The sequence below is a fragment of the Xenopus tropicalis genome, chromosome 8, assembly GCF_000004195.4.
Source record: "Xenopus tropicalis strain Nigerian chromosome 8, UCB_Xtro_10.0, whole genome shotgun sequence".
Classification (NCBI taxonomy): domain Eukaryota; kingdom Metazoa; phylum Chordata; class Amphibia; order Anura; family Pipidae; genus Xenopus; species Xenopus tropicalis.
The window spans coordinates 94663877-94684502 of NC_030684.2; the positions used below are offsets into that span (position 1 = coordinate 94663877).

The following is a 20626-nucleotide window of genomic DNA, read 5'->3' on the forward strand; positions in this document are numbered from 1 at the left end:
AAAGGGGCTTGCCCCTGAAACGTTAAATGTATTGCAAATAATAAAATAGCGAGTTTCATGCCGCTTAAATAAGTCCTGTTGTGCCAGTATTTTTGCGTATCTTGTTAATTATGAGCCATTAAAAATAAAATTCACTAACTTTCATCACCTTTCAAATCCATCAGCAGCGCTGGCGCGGCGTGTACGCTGTACTTCTACAAGCAACTAACTTCTTAAATAACTTGAAAAAACTTGTGTGTGAAACCAAAAATATTTATTTTTTCATAATGAAAACATTACCAAGAGTGTCACCGTTTCCAGAGTTATTTTAGTACAAATATGGTTTCTGGGAAGAGGATGCAAAAAAGTAGAAAAGTAATGTTATTTCTTTAGGCAAAAAGAAAAACATAGAAATATTATGTCTCAAACAAGAGAAATTAAATAGAAACATGAGAGTTAATATAAAACTATAAATATTTTTAAAGTTTCATTTAAGATCTGCAGCTTTCTATGTTTAATTAGATTGCAACATTACATAAATCACATCTTTCTATATAACCTTTGCCACCATGCAACATAGACAGCCGTGACTCTGGTGCTCCATGTTCCAAAAGAACAAATAATTATAGCTCCAGCACACATCCAGTATACACAAAATACATACAAATTAACAAAGCCATTCATTAAGGTCTGTTTAGAATGCTATTGTGTGGGGATTAAAGGGACACTATTACATTTTTTAAATTATTAAGGTAAAGGGTACCTTAGCCTTTAAACACTTTTTAAAAAATATACTCTACAGTTACAGTAGGTAATGAGAACACAAGGTAAGAAAATCAGTGCAATCCAACTTCTTCTGTTTGAGCGCTAGGTTATTGTAAAATATCAATCTTGTACAAATAAGCCTTTGAAGCCCTTCAGCAGCATGGAGTCCTAAAAATCACCTGGGGTGGGGTGGGGTGGGGTGGGGCGGGGCGGGGGTCTGCAACTAGCCTGGAGTCTTTAGTTAGACCCCACGGATATCAAGGATTTAACAGTAATATGTCACCAGAATGTAATTAAGCAGGAAAGACAAAATGAAAAAAAGTTAGTGTGACACCTAGTAACAGCCTGCTTAAAGGGCCACTATACCCTCAAAGTTTCCAGAGCAACTGATGGCAAGGCTATCTCTCCCATAGAGTCCATTTTTAGCAAATCCATATTGCTGGCAAAACACTCCTATTGGGTTTATTTAATGTTTATATGATTTTGGTAGACTTGAGGTATGTTGATCCCTTTTCCCGAATACCCCAGGTTCCAAGAATAATAGATAATGGAGCCAATACCTGAACTAACTGCAGGAAAATGTTTGTGCTGGTACAGATTTACTGTATTTCCCTTAACAAGCTAAGGAGAAAATCTAGGACGTAGTCTCTGTAATGAAGAGTGCTTTTTATGGCACTGATCAGCTGAAGGCATCCCCAATAAAGTCATGCGACATTACTAGATTGATAGGCATTCTCAGGCACTTCTGATTTCCTAATGAGAAACAAATGGAAGTCTATTATGACAGGTAATAAGGAAGCATGTGGCTGGCCTGCCAGAGATACAATGGACGCCTAAGCAAGACTAGAGGCCATACATGGGCAGATTCTGGTCCCCGAGACCAATTCAGCAGCTTATCTGCCTGTGCATGGGCACCAGCGATGGGCCTACCAGACCAATATCTGGTCTAAAATTGGAGCAGGTTTGATTTTCCATCAGGGACCACATCTGCTCGTTGATGCGGTCCTCGGTCCGATGGCCCACATGCCAGATCTCACTGCCGTTGTAATTCGACCGTTTGGCCCTAGGGCCAAATGATCGAATTAGCCCGATATTGCCCACCTTTTAGGGGCCATTTCGGATAAGATCCGCTTATTTGGCGACCTCACCAAATGAGCGAATCTTCCTGCAAATGGCCACCTTTAGATACTATGCCTAAAATATCCTACAAATGCTTGAGGATGTAAAGCAAAAATAAAGTATACATTCCACTGCTAATATTTATCTTAAAGTAATTCAAAAATACAATGTAAATGTTTCCCTGCACTGGTAAAAGTTGTGTGTTTGTTTCAGAAAACCATAATTTATATAAATAAGCTGCTGTATAGCCATGGGGGCAGCCATGCAAGCTGGAAAAAACGGCACAGGTTACAATGGTTACAGGTTAAATAAAAAAAAAAGTTCTGTAAAAAATAAAATGGGAATCTACACAGCTTATCTGTTATTTACTATTTAACCTGTGCCTTGTCTCCTTTTTTCAATTTGAAGTTTCCCCATGGCTACATGGCAACTTTGTTTATATAAACTATAGTAGGGCTTCTGAAGCAAGCACATAACTTTTGCCAGTGCAGAGTAATAGCACACAATACACTTTCATTTGTTGGTGTTACTGTTCCTTTAAAAAAAATTCTTAGGGAACACTGGAAAATGAAGGTATAGCCGCCCTTTTAAACAGCTGTGATAACATTTAACAAAACACTGTAAAATTAAAAAAGGATACAACTATGTGGTTTACATAGAGCATCAACAAATAAACCATGCTAATAGTATCCCTTTAAAGTAGCAAGAAAACTGATTTCTTTGCAGTTTTTTTTTTTTAATAAATGAGAGGTTATGAAACTAGGCACATTCATATACATCCCTACATTTATCCATTGAAATCAAAGAATGCACTGAAATCAAAGAATTCTTCCTTGCTATCTTATTTATATTCCTACCTTGGTATTACAGTTTTCAGGGAATGGTTAGTGAAATAATTACAGCTGGGTCTGTGGAATTGAAAAGTTAATTTAATAATTAGTGCTGTCCTGCAGTTACAAACTGTTCAGACATGTTCCTTAAGTCAAAACATCATGCCTTGAACAGTCTGCATTTGTTAAAACTGTAACTGCTAAAGTGCATCGACACCTTGCTTCTCTTCATCTTCTACTTGGCCTTCTTTATATAAAAATGTCAGAAGGAAAAGTGCCACATCCATGGATGACCAGTAAGCAGTGTGGGAAGTCATGGCTGACCAGTACCTGCTTTCAACCAGACCTTCTCTGAGCTCAAAATCGATCCGATGTTCTAACTCCACTGCAAAGGAGAAGAGGGAAAAAATTGTATTTGTATACATTTAAAACATGTCAATAAAAAAGATCAAAATAGCCAAATACAAACATAATCCATTCCTAAAGGTAACAATGTACCCCCTTTTATAAAATGTAAGGATATTATGAATCACTGACAAATTTTATGTGAATTCATATATCTTTGTGTTCTGGAATAAAGTGTGCATTCTTTCAGTAAACATGTTCAATGAGTCATATAAGTGATATTACTATGCACTTTGGTCACACCACACAGCACATGTGAGAACAAGTGATGCTGTCAATAGCAGAAATTGAAAAAAGACTCACACTCATCAATTTCATCCTTTATGCCTAACTAAAACATACCTAACAGCTAGTTAATTAAGAGGAAGCAGAATAAACCCCATTTGAAGCCTCTCCAATTTGCCTTAGTGGGGGAAAAACTCCTTTGTGATTCCCAATAAGGCAACTGGACCAGAGAAACAGCCTGACCGCTCACCTCTCACTCTGTGTTGTTTCTGCACCTGTGGATAAGGTGTAAAAAAAAAAAAAAAAAAAAAAAATCACTCCAGTTCAGTGATCCTCAACCAGTGGCTCGTGAGCAACATGTTGCTTACCAGCCCCTTTTGATGTTGCACCTAGTGGCCTCAAACTAGGTGCCCATTTTTACATTTCTGTAAATGTTTTACTCTGAGAAGAGCTTCCTGCAGTCTAGCAGTCCACATGGAGCTAACAAATAGCCAATCACAGCCTTTATTTTGCATCCTTAAAGGGGTTCAGCTTTAATGTCTTCTGTTAAACAGAAAACTAGCCTAAGACTTAACAAAACATATTCTGTTTCAGTGCACCTTATAACTAATACCATGCAATTTTCTGAAAACAAAAAATGTGTTAGGAACACAAATGGTTTGTCCAATGCTCCTTCATTTTATGCCCACTGTGGACAAACAGGTGGAACAGTCCAAAATGCAGCAAGAAGGCAGGCCAAACCTTCAACATATAGCTACTTAGTTGTTGATCCTAAATCACATTATGCGATGAGTTATCAATATTACAAATAAAATGATATAAAAAATTGGAAAAGGAGGTCTACATTGCATTTGTATAATGTTTCCTCAAATACAAAAAAGTAACTTAGGTAGCAGTGAAATACATTATAGTAGTAGAAAAGTTGTAAATAAATCTGTAACAATAAAACACTGACATGTGGAGTCCAGTAAGCCAGACATGCTGTGAGGAAGAGCCTGGGAGCCAGTAGAACTCTGGCTTAAAACAGATTTCTTATCTTCCCCTTCTGCTGAATCTTTAGAATCACAGCCTGGAGTGCCGGTTGCACTAGAACGTGCAAATCTTGAAAATAGCATTCCTCCAAGACCCTTTCCAATGCTAGCAGCACCTTAAGTATGAAGAATAATAACATTAGTCTTTTGTCCGCCAAGTGCAAGTAACAAAGCAGCTATTTAAAGTATAATTTTAGTGACAGAGGGATAAACTATGCATGAATGTATGTATTTCTAAAATAACGTAAATATGATTGCTCTGATTCTGTAAGCCTTGCCAGGCCACATAGGCCTGGGGCATCAAGCCACCTGTTGCCCACCCCTCCACAGGGGCTGGGTGGGAGATTTTAACAGCTGTTTGATTCTCCTGCCTGTCTCCTGTGCCAAAGCAGGCAGCAAGGAATGCCACAGGGCAAGTGGGCCCTGAGCTAGGGGGGGGCAAAAAAGTTAAGTCCGGCCCTGCGCCTTTCAAATGTGCCCATTCAACTAAAAGGGTAGTTCAGTTCCCTATTAGGTTAGCCTAGCTGCTGATTGGTTCCTATCCTGTAGTGAGAGCCGCTGGCTCCCCTGCACATCCAGAGAATTCAGCCCGCAGGAAGTGGAACATATGGGTGGGACTTGTGGGGTTTTGGTGGAGTTTCTCAATAAATCAGTCCAAAACAACTTTTTTTTAAGCACAATCCTTCTATATTTAGAGAAGTATAATTCACTGGTACATTCTTTTATATGATATGTCTCCTTTAACAGAAACTAACAATAAACCAACAGCTCTATAGTTGTCTTGCTTTTTATTTCATGCAAATGTTAATATGAAAATTGCCATTAGGATATGGTGAATGCAGCATTTGTATAAATACAAAAAAATATGGATTTGGTGCATCCCTAATATTAAGGGTTGTGTCTTACCTAATATACTTGCTTTGCCTATATTTGTTATGGATTCCCCATAATGTCGACGAGGCAGTACTGGTGAAGTACTTGGACTTGGTATGCTTTCAGTATCAGACATTGAGGTAGTGTCCTTAGATGGATTGATAAAACATGGTTTTATATTCTTGTAAGGTAAAGGATTTGTTGTGTTAGAAGAGTGGATCTGAACAGGTGAAATATTGTTGTAGTGCTTTAATATTAAGGGTTCAAGTCTATAGGCCTGAAAAATATAAACAAGGGTTATGCATTAACACAAAAATACAGAAAAAACATACCCGTATATACTCGAGTATAAGCCGATCCGAATATAAGCCGAGGTACCTAATTTTACCTAAGAAAACTGGAAAAACGTATTGACTCGAGTATAAGCCTAGGGTGGGAAATGCAGCAGCTACTGCTAAGTTTCAATAGTCAAAATAAATACTAATAAAATTACATTAAATGAGGCATCAGTGGGGTATATGTTTTTAAATATTTATTTAAAAGAAATACAGTAAACTAGCTCAATCAGCAACCAAGCTAAAACACAAACAGTTAAAATTCTTCAATAGTTTATATAGAATATAAAGTGCAATGTCTAGTGCAGAATGGGACAGGTGAGGGCGGTAGATGAAGATGAATTTGGGAGCAGTCCAGGGCATTGGAGCGTCTGGTTGCAGGTGGCCTAATTTGCACACAAAGGAGAGAGGGTGCTAGTTTGGAGGGACCCATGGCACCCGACTCGAGTATAAGCCGAGGGTGACTTTTTCAGCACATTTTGGGTGCTGAAAAACTAGGCTTATACTCGAGTATATACAGTATTTTAGAAAAATGCAAATAATAAAAACAAAATAATATGCTATGTTTTAGATGTGCATGCCAAATCACAAGGGGTCATTTACTTATCACAGGGAACACAGCACTCTGCAGCCAGTGCCTGAATAAATGCAGAGAGTGGCATCAGGGGTGCAGGGGCTGTACATACAGGGTCCTTTGCAGCCTGCTGCTCCTAAACTTGGGTTGGGATGGGTGGGGGATGCGAACATGCATACTGATGTTCACCACAACAGTGCTGACTAACGCTAACCCAATCTCACATTTTTCCTTTACATCTCAAAGTTAATATTAAAAAAAAAAAAAAATGTCACAGGGATATTTTCTAAGGATTTTAAGGAAGCAGTCATCTTACTTCTAATTCCAAGGGATTCCCTGCATAAGTTTGGGATTGTGCCAGTCTCTGCTAAACCAAACAAAATTTATTCTGTTGCACTCAATCAGTTCTCTAATACCCCTACAGAATTTTCTCAACTCCCTTACTCTCCCAATTCCCTCCGCACACTTTATTCTCCTGCTCAAAAATACTGCTAAGCACTTCAAAAGCAAAACCAGCACTATAAAGACACTAGGCATTGTTACACTTTTTTTCTTTTAATTTCCAAAAGTGCTGTAATCTGTCAGTGCATAAACGGTAGATTCAAGCTGGTTTTGAACACTTTCTCTTTTTCTAACTTTCCCATACTCCACTGCAACGCCTCACTTAACATAATGCATTGTGTCTGCATAATTACATAAAAGGACATAGGACACCACTAATAATTATGAGACATTCTCCAACTAATGACACAGTCTTGCGAGAATTGTTAGAGCCATCTTGAAATCGCAGTGTATTTAAGCATGTGTGGTAGTTACCATTGCGGTTGCATTGCAATCAATACTCATGGAAAGTTAATGGGCAAAAAAAACACTGCCCTGCGCTTTGTAGTTTTTACACCCGTTAGTATGTATTTGCCATTTGGCTGAAGCAATTCTGACTATTAACAGAGAAACTGTTATGGCTTCATATATTAGTTAATGTAATTTATCCAATGCTGCACAGAAATGTAGTAAAGGAAAACTATACCCCCAAACAATGTAGGTCTCTATAAAAATATATTGCATAAAACATGTATTTTTTTAGTAGTATGTGCTACTGGGTACTCCGAAATATAAAATTGCCTTTTTAATATTTAAGGGCCGCCTCCTGGGATCATAGGATTCACAGGGCACACATACATGCTAGGCCACAAGAATCAATTAATGGGCAGAGTTCTGCCTTTTACTTCCACGCATCTTCCTGTTACAGTTAGAGCGGCATTATTTCTGGTCATGTGATCTCTAACTGTTGGTTAAGTATTCATTCTGGGGGGTATAGTTTTCCTTTAAATAGGCAGCCTGGTTTGTTTACAGCACATTTCAGATTCAGCTAATAATTAAGCTAATATAAATCTCACACAGACATTGTTGTACGCTTTCTGCAACATTACTGCCTGATATGCATAGTTTATGGAGATTTCTGACTTCTATAGATCAAAAACTCCCAGCAGTAAATTACCAAATTTTCAAAGCATTACAGCAGAATACAGCACACTTTATATTCCAAAGCCAAAAATCCTGGAACATTAGGTTTACTCAAAGAAACCACATATTTAAAAAAAAAAAAAATACACATTCTGCCAAATCCAAAATGGGTAGACATGTCTTTCTACTACTAAAAGCCAAACAGCAATGCTTCCACTTTCATGCACCTTATCTCCCACATTAGGTACCAAGAAGACACATCCTAAATATGAAATCCAAGGGTCCTCTGAACAGTTTTATGCCCATTGTGCATAGGATTACCAAAGTATCTGGTATTTAGCGACCCCAAAAGGAAGTTAGTGCATAGAAAATGCATACGTTGCAATATAAGCTCCATAACAGTACAGAGACTCGAGAAAACCATACATTTTCCGAAAGTACACATTCTGACAAAACAAAAATAGGTAAATACATATTTCAACTGCAAATTACCGAAGCTATGCTAAACATAACCGTTTTTATGAAATTTCTGAAAATCGTCACAAAGCTTGCATTTTGCCCTATGTACCCCACATTTCCTAACATATCATAAAACATTCTAAATATGAACACAAGGGGTCTACTTTAAAAGCCGCTCCTGTGCTCCCAAACCCGGAAGTACTGCAGAACGTAGAATCTACATTCTGCGGCACTTAAAGGGTTAAAAGTATAGTTAAAAACATGCAGGAGTATTGAAGAACTTCCATGTGAATAATCAAGGACACAGAATGGAACCATACAGTAGAACCTGCAACTGAGAGGCCCCCCTCTGCTCTGGATAGGTACAACACTACAAAAATGGTAGAAAATGGTTTGAAGAATGCATCTACCAAATAATGGTATGCTAATGTCACAATTGGTATATTCCCTAGTGGCAAAGAAAATGCTAAATTGTCTGTTTACACTGTGCCTGTGGTCAGTGACATGCCAATGTAATGTATGTAACTGACTGCTGGCATGGGCAGATAAAGGCAGTTTCAGAATCGACTTGGCCAGTAGAGAAACAAGTGTGACATTACTTTTACACTCTAGAGCGTATGAAAGCTTAGTAATATGAAATTCAAGTAATATAGCAATGCATACTTACATAGTTACATAGGGTTAAAAAAAGACCAGAGTCCATCAAGTTCAACCCATCCAAGTAAACCCAGCACACACACAACCTATACTTACCAATCTATACACTCACATACATGAACTATATATACAACCACTAATACTAACTGTAGATATTAGTATCACAATAGCCTTGGATGTTCTGCTTGTTCAAAAACTTATCCAGGCCCCTCTTAAAGGCATTAACAGAATCTGCCATTACCACATCACTAGGAAGGGCATTCCACAACCTCACTGCCCTCACCGTGAAAAACCACCTATACTGCTTCAAATGGAAGCTCCGTTCCTCTAATCCAGTGCTGTCCAACTGGCGGCCCCCCTCTGTGTGGCCCCCCACCTATCTGGCTGCTTTGATGGCTTACTCTTGTGTAAGCTTTAAATGGTATCAGTACTGTGATTAACTGCCCCCCCTGCATGGTTCTCACCTCAGATTCAGGCTGTAATCAGGCTGTATTGTTTAAATATGTAATCCCCTGTGTTGTTCACACCTTTTAATCTCTGCATTGTTCACCCCCTGCAGTGTTCACACCTCAGGCTCAGGCTGTAATCACCCCCATTGTTCCCCTGTTCACACCTCAGACTGTAGGAGCAGTAGAAACCCACAAATAATCCCTGCACACTACAAAAAGAACATATACTAAAGTGGTACTGCAATTAAAAAGTTTAATATATAGTTATTGTGCAGACTCTAGGAGCAGTGCCAGCATTGTGTTACTGTATGCTGCCTGTGTGTGCCATAGGGCAGGAAGAGTATGGTACACACAGGCAGGGTAGGGCAGGCAGAGTATGGCACACACAGGCAGGGTAGGGTAGGGCAGGCCGAGTATGGCCCACACAGGCAGGGTAGGGCAGGCAGAGTATGGCACACACAGGCGAAGTATGGCACAAACCAGCCAAGAATGGCATACACAGTCAAAGTATGGCACACGCAAGCAGAGTAGGGAAGGCAGAGTATGGCACACGCAGGCAGCATAGGGCAGGCAGAGTATGGCACACGCAGGCAGGGTAGGGAAGGCAGAGTATGGCACACACAGGCAGGGTAGGGAAGGCAGAGTATGGCACACACAGGCAGGGTAGGGAAGGCAGAGTAGGGCACACACAGGCAGGGTAGGGAAGGCAGAGTATGGCACACACAGGCAGGGTAGGGAAGGCAGAGTATGGCAGGTTTTTTGCTATACTACATCCATTAATATGGGTATGGTCATGTGATAACACGGGTGTGGTTTCAAGTGGGTGCGGTTTCAAAAAGGGGAGTGGTCAAAACTGTCTTCCATTATCGGCCCTCCACCACGTAGGTCAGAAAAATTCCGGCCCTCGGTACCACAGAAGTTGGACAGCACTGCTCTAATCTAAAGGGGTGACCACCTCAATCCCCTCTAATGTACTCGTACAGAGTAATCATGTCCCCTTGCAAGCGCCTCTTTTCCAGAGAAAACCCCAGCCTCGACAGTCTAACCTCACTGGAGACAGTTACAAGGTAGTTAAGGGTTTAAAAAAAAAAATGCCCATTAAGGTAATATCTGTGGCTTTCAATAGATCTTTTGGATAAAACCAACGCAGTCTGAAGAACAATACTTACCACTGGATCTGCAGGGTGGAAAATATTGAACAAACGGTTACAAATAGCTTTAGGCAAAATGTGATCTTGAGTTCCACGGTTTCCTGGTCGGATGCCACGCAAAGCCAAAAACACTGCTAATGGAGACCCCATACAAAAGAAATTCTCAACCTAAAGAAATAAATATGAGATAAATAAAACAAGGCCATATCTGCTATGACAGCTTTACCAAAACAACTGAGAACACAAACAGTGCAACTGAAACACAAAAAAAACTATTTTTGAACCAGTTGATAGGCTTTATTGCCTGAGTAACATTCTCCTAATCCACCCCCCTTAGGGCTCTGGCACAAGGGGAGATTAGTCGCCCGCGGCAAAACTCCCTGTTCGCAGGCGACTAATCTCCCCGAGTTGCCTACCCCTGCCATCCCACCGGCAAACATGTAAGTCGCCGGCGGGATGGCAGACGCGGCAGGGCGATTTCAGGAAATCGCCGAAAAAGACTCGCAAGTCTTTTTCGGCGATTTGCGCGAAATCGCGCCGCCGTGTGAACAGGGAGTTTTGTTGCGGGCGACTAATCTCCCCCGTGTGCCAGGGCCCTTACTATCTCACAAATACTGGATCTCTTTGTCTAAGGGGCATATTATTGCGTGTAAGCCAATTTAACTTGTAATGTTGCTGATAGCAGCCAATTAGCAATTAGATCCTACACTTACAAGTTAAGGTGGCCATACATGTGCAACACCCACCCTCCACAGATGTTCAGGGCTGAATAGTCAGATATTGAGGTAGAATCAATAGGAATTCTACCTCCTTCTGCCGATTCGGCCCTGAACTTAGATTTTGTTATTGAAGGCGCCTGATCAAAATCTTTTAACCTGGCCGATCGCTGAGTCGACCGATATCCGCAGCCTTTTGTGATATCGGTCGCCTCGTCGACCCGCCATACGCGCACCAAATATCGATCGATATGTATGTTCAGCTTTAGAGAACAAAAGCAAAAATCTGATTGGTTTCTATGGACAACATCACCAATGATGTTGGCATACACACAATAATAAATATGACCCTGAGGGTACTGGCACAAGGGGAGATTAGTTGCCTGCAATAAACCTTCACTACTGTGGGCGACTAATACACCAAAATGCTTTAACATAGGTAATAACTGTAAATTGCTGGTGGGAAAACATACACGGTGCATAGTTTCCGAAACTTGGGAAAAACTAAACACTCTGTATGTTTTCCACTGCCATTTTACATTATCACCAGTGGGCAGATTAGTCACTCACAGTAGCAAAGATTTATTGTGGGCGACTAATTTCCCTGTGTCCCAGTACCCTAAGGTACAGACAGGACCATCAGTTTCAAATTAGGAGTGCACTTTCTAAAAGCTTACATAAACAAACTGAGTTTGCCATCACTGTCTGCCTAAACTCTGAGAAAAGCAGATGCAAAACCTAGATTCTAGTCATTATATATTTGTTTTCTCTTATTGCAAGTGAAGCTAAATGTAAATAAGTGCTACAATGGACAGGATTAGTTTTCCTTATTTTGTTTCACTAAAGGACGAAATCAAGCCATGATCTTCAAGGCAGAATACAGAATCCTTAACAAAAATTACAGCTGAATACTGAACCCTAATTGCCATAACCAAATTTGAGCAAAAATTAAAAAAAAATTGTTTCTCAACATGAATTTAAGGGTTATGATTTGGTTTGATTTGGTATGAAGGATTCTGATGAATCCTGAATATAATGGATTTAGTACATCCTTAAATGGTACAATATGTTCAATGTTTTCTTAATAAACAATAACACTAAGGGGCTGATTTACTAAGACACGAATTCGAATTGGAAAAATTCAGATTGGGAAAAGAACATTTTGCGACTTTTTCGTATTTTTTGCGATTTTTTCGGCGCCTTTACGACTTTTCGGAAATTGACGCGACTTTTTCGTTACCAATACGATTTGCGTGAAAAAACGCGAGTTTTTCGTAGCCATTACGATTCGCTTGTATCTTGTCGCGACTTTTTTGTATTGAGCGCTCGTAAGCGGCGGGCGAAACTTTCAGACTTAGCATGATTTTGGAAGCCTCCCTTAGGACTCAATGCCACCCTGCAGCTCCAACCTGGCCCAAGAAAAGTCACCATACTGAAGCTTGAATGAATCCGAACGCTACAAAAAAAATCGCAACATTTTGCGCAACTTTCGGAATGGCTACGAAAAAGTCGCGACTTTTCGCGCAAGTTTTAACGCTACGAAAAAATCGCCAGATTTTGCACAACTTTCGGAATGACTACGAAAAAGTCGCGACAATTTTCCGAAAAATCGCAAAATACCAATCATTACGAAAAAAACGCAATCGGACGCATACGGCCCGTTCGTGGGTTAGTAAATGTGCTCCTTAGTCTTCTGTTGTTTGAGTTAAACTTACACACATTGCAGAGCATACAGCTGATCAATCACAAGCATGCATCTCCAATATGAACAACATACACCTCAATTATTTTGTCCTTCTCTCTAGCATTTTGGCTATGTGCTGCAAGCTGATAGGATGGTTTTGCTGTTGTTTAGTCCTCAACTTTACCAGCCACTGTGTTGCTTTATCTGGTCACACTATTGATCTGGACTGGATTTAAGATTATGTTGGGAAAATAACTACATGCATGTCCTAAAGGTGGCCATTTTAGCTGTCAATATCGGCCCTTTAGACCAATTCAGCAGCTTATCTGCCCGTGTATGGGCACGAACGCCAGACCTCTGTGACTGACATCTGGCCTGAAATTGTCCAGATCTCGATTGGGCAGATTTGATTTTTCCATCGGATAGGCACATATACCCACCGTTTTAATTTGATCTCGCCAAACGAGAGGATCTTACAGTGTGTGGCCACTTTATTTTAAGCATCAGAGTGTATCATCAGTCGCAGAGACATGTAGTACAAAAGCCCACTGCTGAGAAGATCAAATTTAGTTTGTAATTTATTTACCCTTTAAAGCATTGGAAATATTTTTCTTTGTGTTCCTTTAAGGCTAATGTCCCACGGGGAGATTTAGTTGCTTCGATTTTTAAAAAGTGAGTCCCATCGACAAGTCGTTTGTCTTCGTATTCTATTTCCCACAAATCCTGGTGTCATATTCCCCACCCACAATTAGAAATTACATTCAGTGCAATGGGGAAATCGCAGCGACTTCCCACTCAGTGGGTTTTACTATCATTCTAATTAGTTTTGAATGGCAATGTGTTCTTTGTAAAATTGCTCGAAAAAGGGTCTCACAGCGATTCGGAGCAATAAGCTATTTGTAGTAGTATCGTTGGTTTAGGTACTGGCGATTTATATTCTTCTCTATGTAGAGACAAAACAAGCATCTTGTCGCTGGAACTCGCTTTTTAAAAATTGCAGCAACTGATCTCTCCGTGGGACATTAGTCTTACAAATCTAAGTTGTATTTCTTACATTTTGATCGGTTGTGACATACCAATAAGATATATAAAATTAACTCACCTTAAATTTCAAGGCAGGTGCATTAGACAATGATGCTCGAACTTCATGTAATCTAACTTCCAGTTCTTTTAAACTATTGATTAAATTGAAATATTTATTCAACATTATATTTGTGCAGGGGGTACATTATTATAAGACACAAGTTTTAGGGAGTCATGTGACAGAAATTAAATGACTAAGCACCAATTATAACTGATAGCATTACTAAGTATTGTTTATAAGAATATAATCTACAGTTTGGTCACTTCCCTATGGAAGCGTGCGCCATTTATAAGCTAGAACTTGCCACTGCTGCTCTTTCCCTGCAGATCTTTCTCCACTCTTCTCCCCTTACCATCTGACTGCCAGGCTCAGCACTTTCTCACTTCACACCGTGCGCTCCTGCTGCCTCACTCCCTGCTGGATATCGGCCCCTCTTAATATTTCACGCTATTCCTGCCTACACTCTGTCTCTGTCATCTCAAACCCCTTTTAAGCATGATGCCTCTCTGGTCTCCCTCCCCCCACACACATTCCCTTTCAGTCTCACTCCCCCTTTTACCCACTGCCTCAAGTCTCGCTCAACTTTTTACTTTCCCTCTCAAGTCTTGCCCCCACTTCAATCCATCTCCGCTCTTGGCGTCCCTTCTTGGCTCAACTTGTCCCCTTTTCTCTTTAGCATGCAGCTGATGACATCACTCTGAGCTGGCTAGTTCACAAGGAGCAGAAGAAAAAAAAAAAAGCAGAATAATACAGGCACTTAACCCCAAAAATGGGGCTACAGGAAAATACAAGAAGAAAAAAAAAAAGCTAAATTCAGCAGGGGAACAAAACCAAAACAAACTAAAATGTGGCATTTTGTTGAACTTAGAGCAAAGCAAGAGATATTCAGGAAGTAACACAAAAACTGTAGATTATAATGCATAATGTACACCCCAGAATAAATTATAAAGATATTAGTAGTCGCCTGTATAAAAGCTTTCGTCCGGCAACCTTTTGCTTTTATATAGTGACATAACTCCTCTGTGACTTGATTAATTACAGTAGGGGGTACATTATCCACTATAAAATTTACAGAATATTCAGAGCTCTTGCGTATTATAATGTACCCCTTGTTGTAAAATATAGTGATATTATAATTTACTGAGGAATTCCATAACCATATTTTATACAGGTCATGGAACACTGAAGCGACTTCTAAAATTTTACAAGAGGGGGTACATTATTAATTATAATATATTTAATATAATATAGTAGTTCACCTTTAAATTAACTTTTAATTTAACTTAGAATATCAATATATTCTAAGACAATTTGCAAAATAGACTTCATATTTTATTTTTGGTGGTTTTTCAGTTATTTAGCTTTTTGTTCAGCAGCTCTTCAGTTTGGCATTTAAGCAGCTATGCAGTTGCTAGGATCTTATTTACCCTAGCAACCAGGCATTTTTTTGAATGAGACACTGGAATATAAATAGGTGTGAGAATGAACACAATAATAAGTGATAAAAAGTAACAATAACTGTAGCCTTACAGAGCAATACTTTTTGGCTCCTGGGGGCACATTTACTAATGCACGAACTGGGCGAATGCGTTTTTTTCGTAATGATCGGTATTTTGCGATTTTTCGGAAAATTGTCGCAACTTTTTCGTAGCATTACGACTTGCGCGAAAAGTCGCAACTTTTTCGCAGCTTTCGCGCCGAGTACGAAAGATTCAGATTCATTCAAGCTTCAGTATGGTGACTTTTCTTGGGCCAGGTTGGAGCTGCAGAGTGCCATTGAGTCCTATGGGAGGCTTCCAAAATCATGCTGACAAACGAAATCAAGTCTGAAAGTTTTGCCCGCAGTTTACAAGCGCTCAATACGAAAAAGTCACGACAAGATACGAGCATATCGTAACGGCTACGAAAAAGTCGCGACTTTTCACGCAAGTCGTAATAGTTACGAAAAAGTCGAGACAATTTACGAAAAGTCGTAACGGCGACGAAAAAAATTGCAAAAATACGAAAAAGTCACAAAATGTTCTTTTTCCAATCGGAATTTTTCCAATTTGGATTCAAATTCGTGTCTTAGTAAATCAGCCCCCTGGTGTCAGCAACCCCCATTTGAAAAATGGAAAGAGGCATAAGAGGAAGGAAAATGATTTAAAAACTATCAAAAATAAAAGATAAAAAAAATTTGCAAAGTTGCTAGGAGTAGGACATTCTGTAACATACTAAAGGTTAACTTGAAGGTGAACCACCCCTTTAAGCAATGTTGCTTCAAATTACAGAAACCCTTCAGGTTGCCTGAAGCAACCTATTTTTGATCATCAGTTTTTTTGCTACTAAAGATAAATAGGTAAAAATGCCTAATTAGACGACTTACCGTTGTTTGGTCAAGTAAAGCTCTCGAAGGAGGTGCTCCTCTTCATAACTAATCCCTTGAACGTCGGCATCATCATCTTCCTGTTGTTCATAAAGCTGTCCAGGATTCCACCCAGTCATGATATCATATGTTATAACACATCCCAAAGAATGGGAAACAATTGAGACCTTTCCTCCTTTCTCTTCAAATTCAGGATTTCGGGAGCAAAACAGTGTATAGAGACGATTTAGCTCCTGCTGAAGACCTTTTACCAACTGTGGAAAATTGAAAGGGATAAATTACTTATATGCATACATGTTTGTATAAATATACCCCCTATTGAAAAATATAAGGATATTATAAGTCACCTTGTGATTGGTCACAAGGCCAATATCCTCCTATTCTTACAACTGTGAGTACATTACTTATTATAATGCAGTTTGTAAGTCGCATGGCAGAAATTACATCACTAAGCTCTGATTATATCAATAAGCATCATTGGGATACAATTTACAGGATAATTATGCTCATCTATTATATATATAATATGCTCCACAAATTATTTGAAGAATTTTGCATATTGAAATTTGGGGAAAATAAATAATAAACAGACTTAATGCCTTAAAAAACTGACAGTTCCAGAGTTCTCCATTGCTTTAAAAGAACATGACATTAAGGGTTTGAATCAGTTTGGCTCAACAATCAGGATTTGTCCAAAACCTAGAGGTTTCTTGTTTATGGTCATGGAATTCTTTGGTGATTACTTTGGGTGGGTCCATAAATTTTACTTAATACACACTTTTACACCAAAGAATGTATGGATGTTTCAAGGTATTGCACTATAACAATACAGTGACTGGGGCCCACATTAAATTGCAAAACCAATTCTGTGAACTAAAAATTAGTTTAGAGTAAGTTATGTTTCTTGTTTTAATTAATACTTTGTATTGGACAAATTGAACCCTGCACAAAGAAACGGAGTGGTACCTTGAGACTAAAAAGCAGTATTCAATATTAAGGATGAGAGACTGCAGTATCACATTTCCAAGGGCTGATTTTCTCCACTAATACATTTTTTTAGATTGTGTACATGCGGAAGCATATAGTACTCAAGTGGACATATTCTGCCAAGAACAAGCCTTTGCAATGGAATTGTGCACCTCTAAAAACAGAGAAAATGAGCTTTAAAAAGTTGCTATTTGTGTTACTAGACTGAAAAATTTCCCAAAAATCCTACTCATACAATCTATACCATCCACTTCCTGCTGACGGTAATAAATGTAACTCACTTGCAGCGATTTCAAATTACAACACCTTTATACCATTTCCTACAGCAATCTTAAACACAGAGGTTTATGTAAATTTATTGCATTCACATTTGCTGCAAGTAAAAATGTTACTTACCTCATCTCTGTACAGAGGACTAGTATAGTACATAATATCCATTGCACTACTGTTCAACATGTCCCTTATGCCACGCACTTTATCTGGTGTAATCGAATCTACAGTATCTGAATGAAAAATATTTGTAATAAAAATTGACTTTTTTGCAAGTATTCCAAAGAAGGCTCTACAGTGCAAGCCAAGATAACTCACTATTAGTGCGTTAGATGACTTACTATTTTAGGTATCTTTTTAGTAGCATATAATGTCACCTATAAATCCATCCACGTCTTCTTAAAGCAAAGAATAATTTCACCTGCCAGACTACCTTAAATACAATAAATAACACAGGACCTATAACAGGAGCAGCTGGGAACAACCTGACTATTGGGTCAATTTGGGCAGATCCAGTAGCTGGGCATGTAGTCCGACAACAGGATCAAATAGACACTGTGCAGACCCTTTGAGGACTGCATTTACAACACTACATCATCCTTGTCCAATGGGATGTTATAATAACACAATCAGATAATTTGTTTTGGAGATCTGTTTGGCTTTACACCCAGGCTATTACAAGAACTAACCCCCCTCCTCATACAAAACAACCACTGCCATTTAATGAGCCCCCTTCCCTGCAGTGTCTATTTCAGTGAGCATTGTCTCTTATAGTAAAGCTCATCTATACAAGCAGAACAGCACAGTGGAGCTAGCAGGTGCCATCTTCTGAATTTTCGCATTTTTGTTGGATCAGTTCGGAAACACAGAGCTTGCTGGCACATGCACAGTTGAAGGTAATCCTGGAATATCTTTAACTGTGTTGCCGAACTGAGTCAGAAGATGGCACCTACTAGCTCCACTGCGCTGTTCTGTTTGTATAGATGAGCTTTACTATAGGGGCAGTGACACTCAAGTCGCGCTGCAACAAATCTTCATTGTCGCATGTGACTAATATCCCCTCAATGCCATCCCACCGGCTAGAATGTAAATCACTGGTGGGATGGCATATGTGTCGCTGCGATGTCCCGCAGTCGGCCAAAGTTGTCTTCAGAGGAAACGTTGGTGCGACTGTGGGACATCGCAGCTGCGTGAATAATCTCCCCATATGCCACTGCCCTAAGAGACACTGTTCACTGAAATAGACACTTTTGGGAGGGAGAAGAGATAGGGCTCATTAGATGGCAGTAGCTAGGGGCTTTTTTTCTGGGGGGTTTAGTTCTCCTTTAGTTTTTATAAAAAAAAAAAAAAGGAATTCTGTGTATTGTCAAATTTTTAGATATAACAAAGGGTTTCCTGCTATTATACAAAACTATAATTCACACTTCTTTTGTTATTCTAACTTGTGAAATATTACAGATGACATTATTTCATCTATTAAAACACAAGCAAATGATTCCCCTGTAGTATTAGTTTTGTGTAAATCATACATTACCTCCATCAAGTGTAAGTTTCGACCGCCACTCAACAGGAAGGAATTCTACGTGATCTGTTACAAAGTGTGGAAAGTGCTTTTCTTCAATTCTCCTTGCTGTGTCTCTCATCCTTTAACACAAACATATACTTATATGTCTAATGAAACAAAAAATATCAAGACTACTTTGAATAAATCCTAAATGCAAATAGAAACTATCAAGTTAATTTATTTTTATAGCATGGAAAATGCTCTGCTAAATATACACATTGACAGAGTTGGGCACTGGTGAGAATACAGAAATGTAGAGACCCTGAGTAAGCAAAAAATAAAGAGGCAGTTTCAAGACGAGTTCAATAAAAAAAAAAAAAGGGGGAACTTTGCTGAATGTACTTTTTGCCTAGTGTTTTCAAATCATAAAATGCACATTTTTTTTTATTTCTTGAGCTAAACAGGGAGATTGAAGCTATTCCATGTTTGGTTCTTTCGAGGTACATAATTAGAAGACCAGTGCACAGATAATCTTCCTGAATAGTGTACCATATGGGCCAGATGCAAATGCATATTTAGTTATTTATGGGCCTTGAGGCACTCAATATGTACATGCATGTGCTCCTATATGCACCAGAGTGATCATGCAGTGTGGTAAAGAAAAGGGTTTTTGTGTGGCAGCATTCCTTTGTTCATAAGTCAAGACATGCTCAATAATAAGAAGGCTGCGAAACAGGAGCTGGATTATCAGAGTAATTAAAAGCTTGTGTTCCATTACTTTAAAGGGCACTTGTCACCCTAAGAAATAATTCCAAATTGTTTTCTATTGTGTTTGTCAAGCAAAATAAAAGTCACCTAGACTGTAGAAATCATTTTAATTTCAGCCTTGGAATTCACAATTGCAGCAAACAGGCAGGCACCATTTTGTGGACACTGTTATTAAGGCAAGCTTTGCATCCTGCCAAAATCTTGTTTCTGTGCCAGTATGGGGGGACCTGATACCCATGTCCATGCACTGCTTACGAAATTAGATGGTGAGGAGGGATGGGAAATGTGAGGGGGCGAAGAGGTGGGGCATAGAGGTGGGGTAAGCAATATATGATTTTTAAATGCTTTTATAATGGGTATGGATATGTTAATAAAAAAATGGCTTTTGGTTTCATATTTAATTTGAAAGGGACTTTTTTTATACAGCTTTTTATGCCTGGGTGACAGGTCCACTTTAATAGAATAGTTAATCACTCTCAAGTCAAAAAGGCTCATCAGTAGTCTTTTATTCTTTAATGTGTATACTGTATTTCCAAAGAAGAAAATTGGTATATATAAACTCACGTAGCTGTATTTTTAATAATTCTTCCTTGGTCCATTTTCTGGCCAATTCCATGGACAACAAAGACAATATGAGTAATATCCACAGGTTTGTCTTCATAGCTAGCTTCTTCAACATATCCTCTATGAAGCCTTGTTCCACTACTTGAAGCTTTAAGAAAGTAACATAAGTACCCATTACATTACACTTGAATCACAATACAAACAAAGGAACTGTTTTGTTCTCATTGAGCACAAGTAACTTTGCATGCCACTAACCAGATCAGTTTTCTAGAAAATGTCTATAGATAATATCTAGCTTTAAATATAATCCTTGCCCAGTTAAACTAAAGCAGACCTAACCCCAGAAATAAACTGAGGTAGACTTCCTA

The 20626-nt window shown here is 39.0% G+C and overlaps 1 protein-coding gene across 2 annotated transcripts in view; it reads right to left on the reverse strand.

Moving 5' to 3' along the window:
- Nucleotides 1-236: 236 nt before the first annotated feature.
- ddhd1 (DDHD domain containing 1) overlaps nt 237-20626 on the reverse strand; it is a 32426-nt gene continuing 12036 nt past the window's right edge. For both annotated transcript variants that reach the window (XM_012969286.3, XM_002936907.5), the window contains 9 exons: nt 20259-20406; nt 18957-19066; nt 17549-17655; nt 16166-16419; nt 13819-13891; nt 10335-10484; nt 5261-5504; nt 4279-4470; nt 237-3078 (listed from right to left, as the gene is read on the reverse strand). In XM_012969286.3, the coding sequence (XP_012824740.1) occupies nt 2894-3078; nt 4279-4470; nt 5261-5504; nt 10335-10484; nt 13819-13891; nt 16166-16419; nt 17549-17655; nt 18957-19066; nt 20259-20406 (1463 nt within the window). In that variant the 3' untranslated portion in view covers nt 237-2893. The remainder of the gene's footprint in view (nt 3079-4278; nt 4471-5260; nt 5505-10334; nt 10485-13818; nt 13892-16165; nt 16420-17548; nt 17656-18956; nt 19067-20258; nt 20407-20626) is intronic.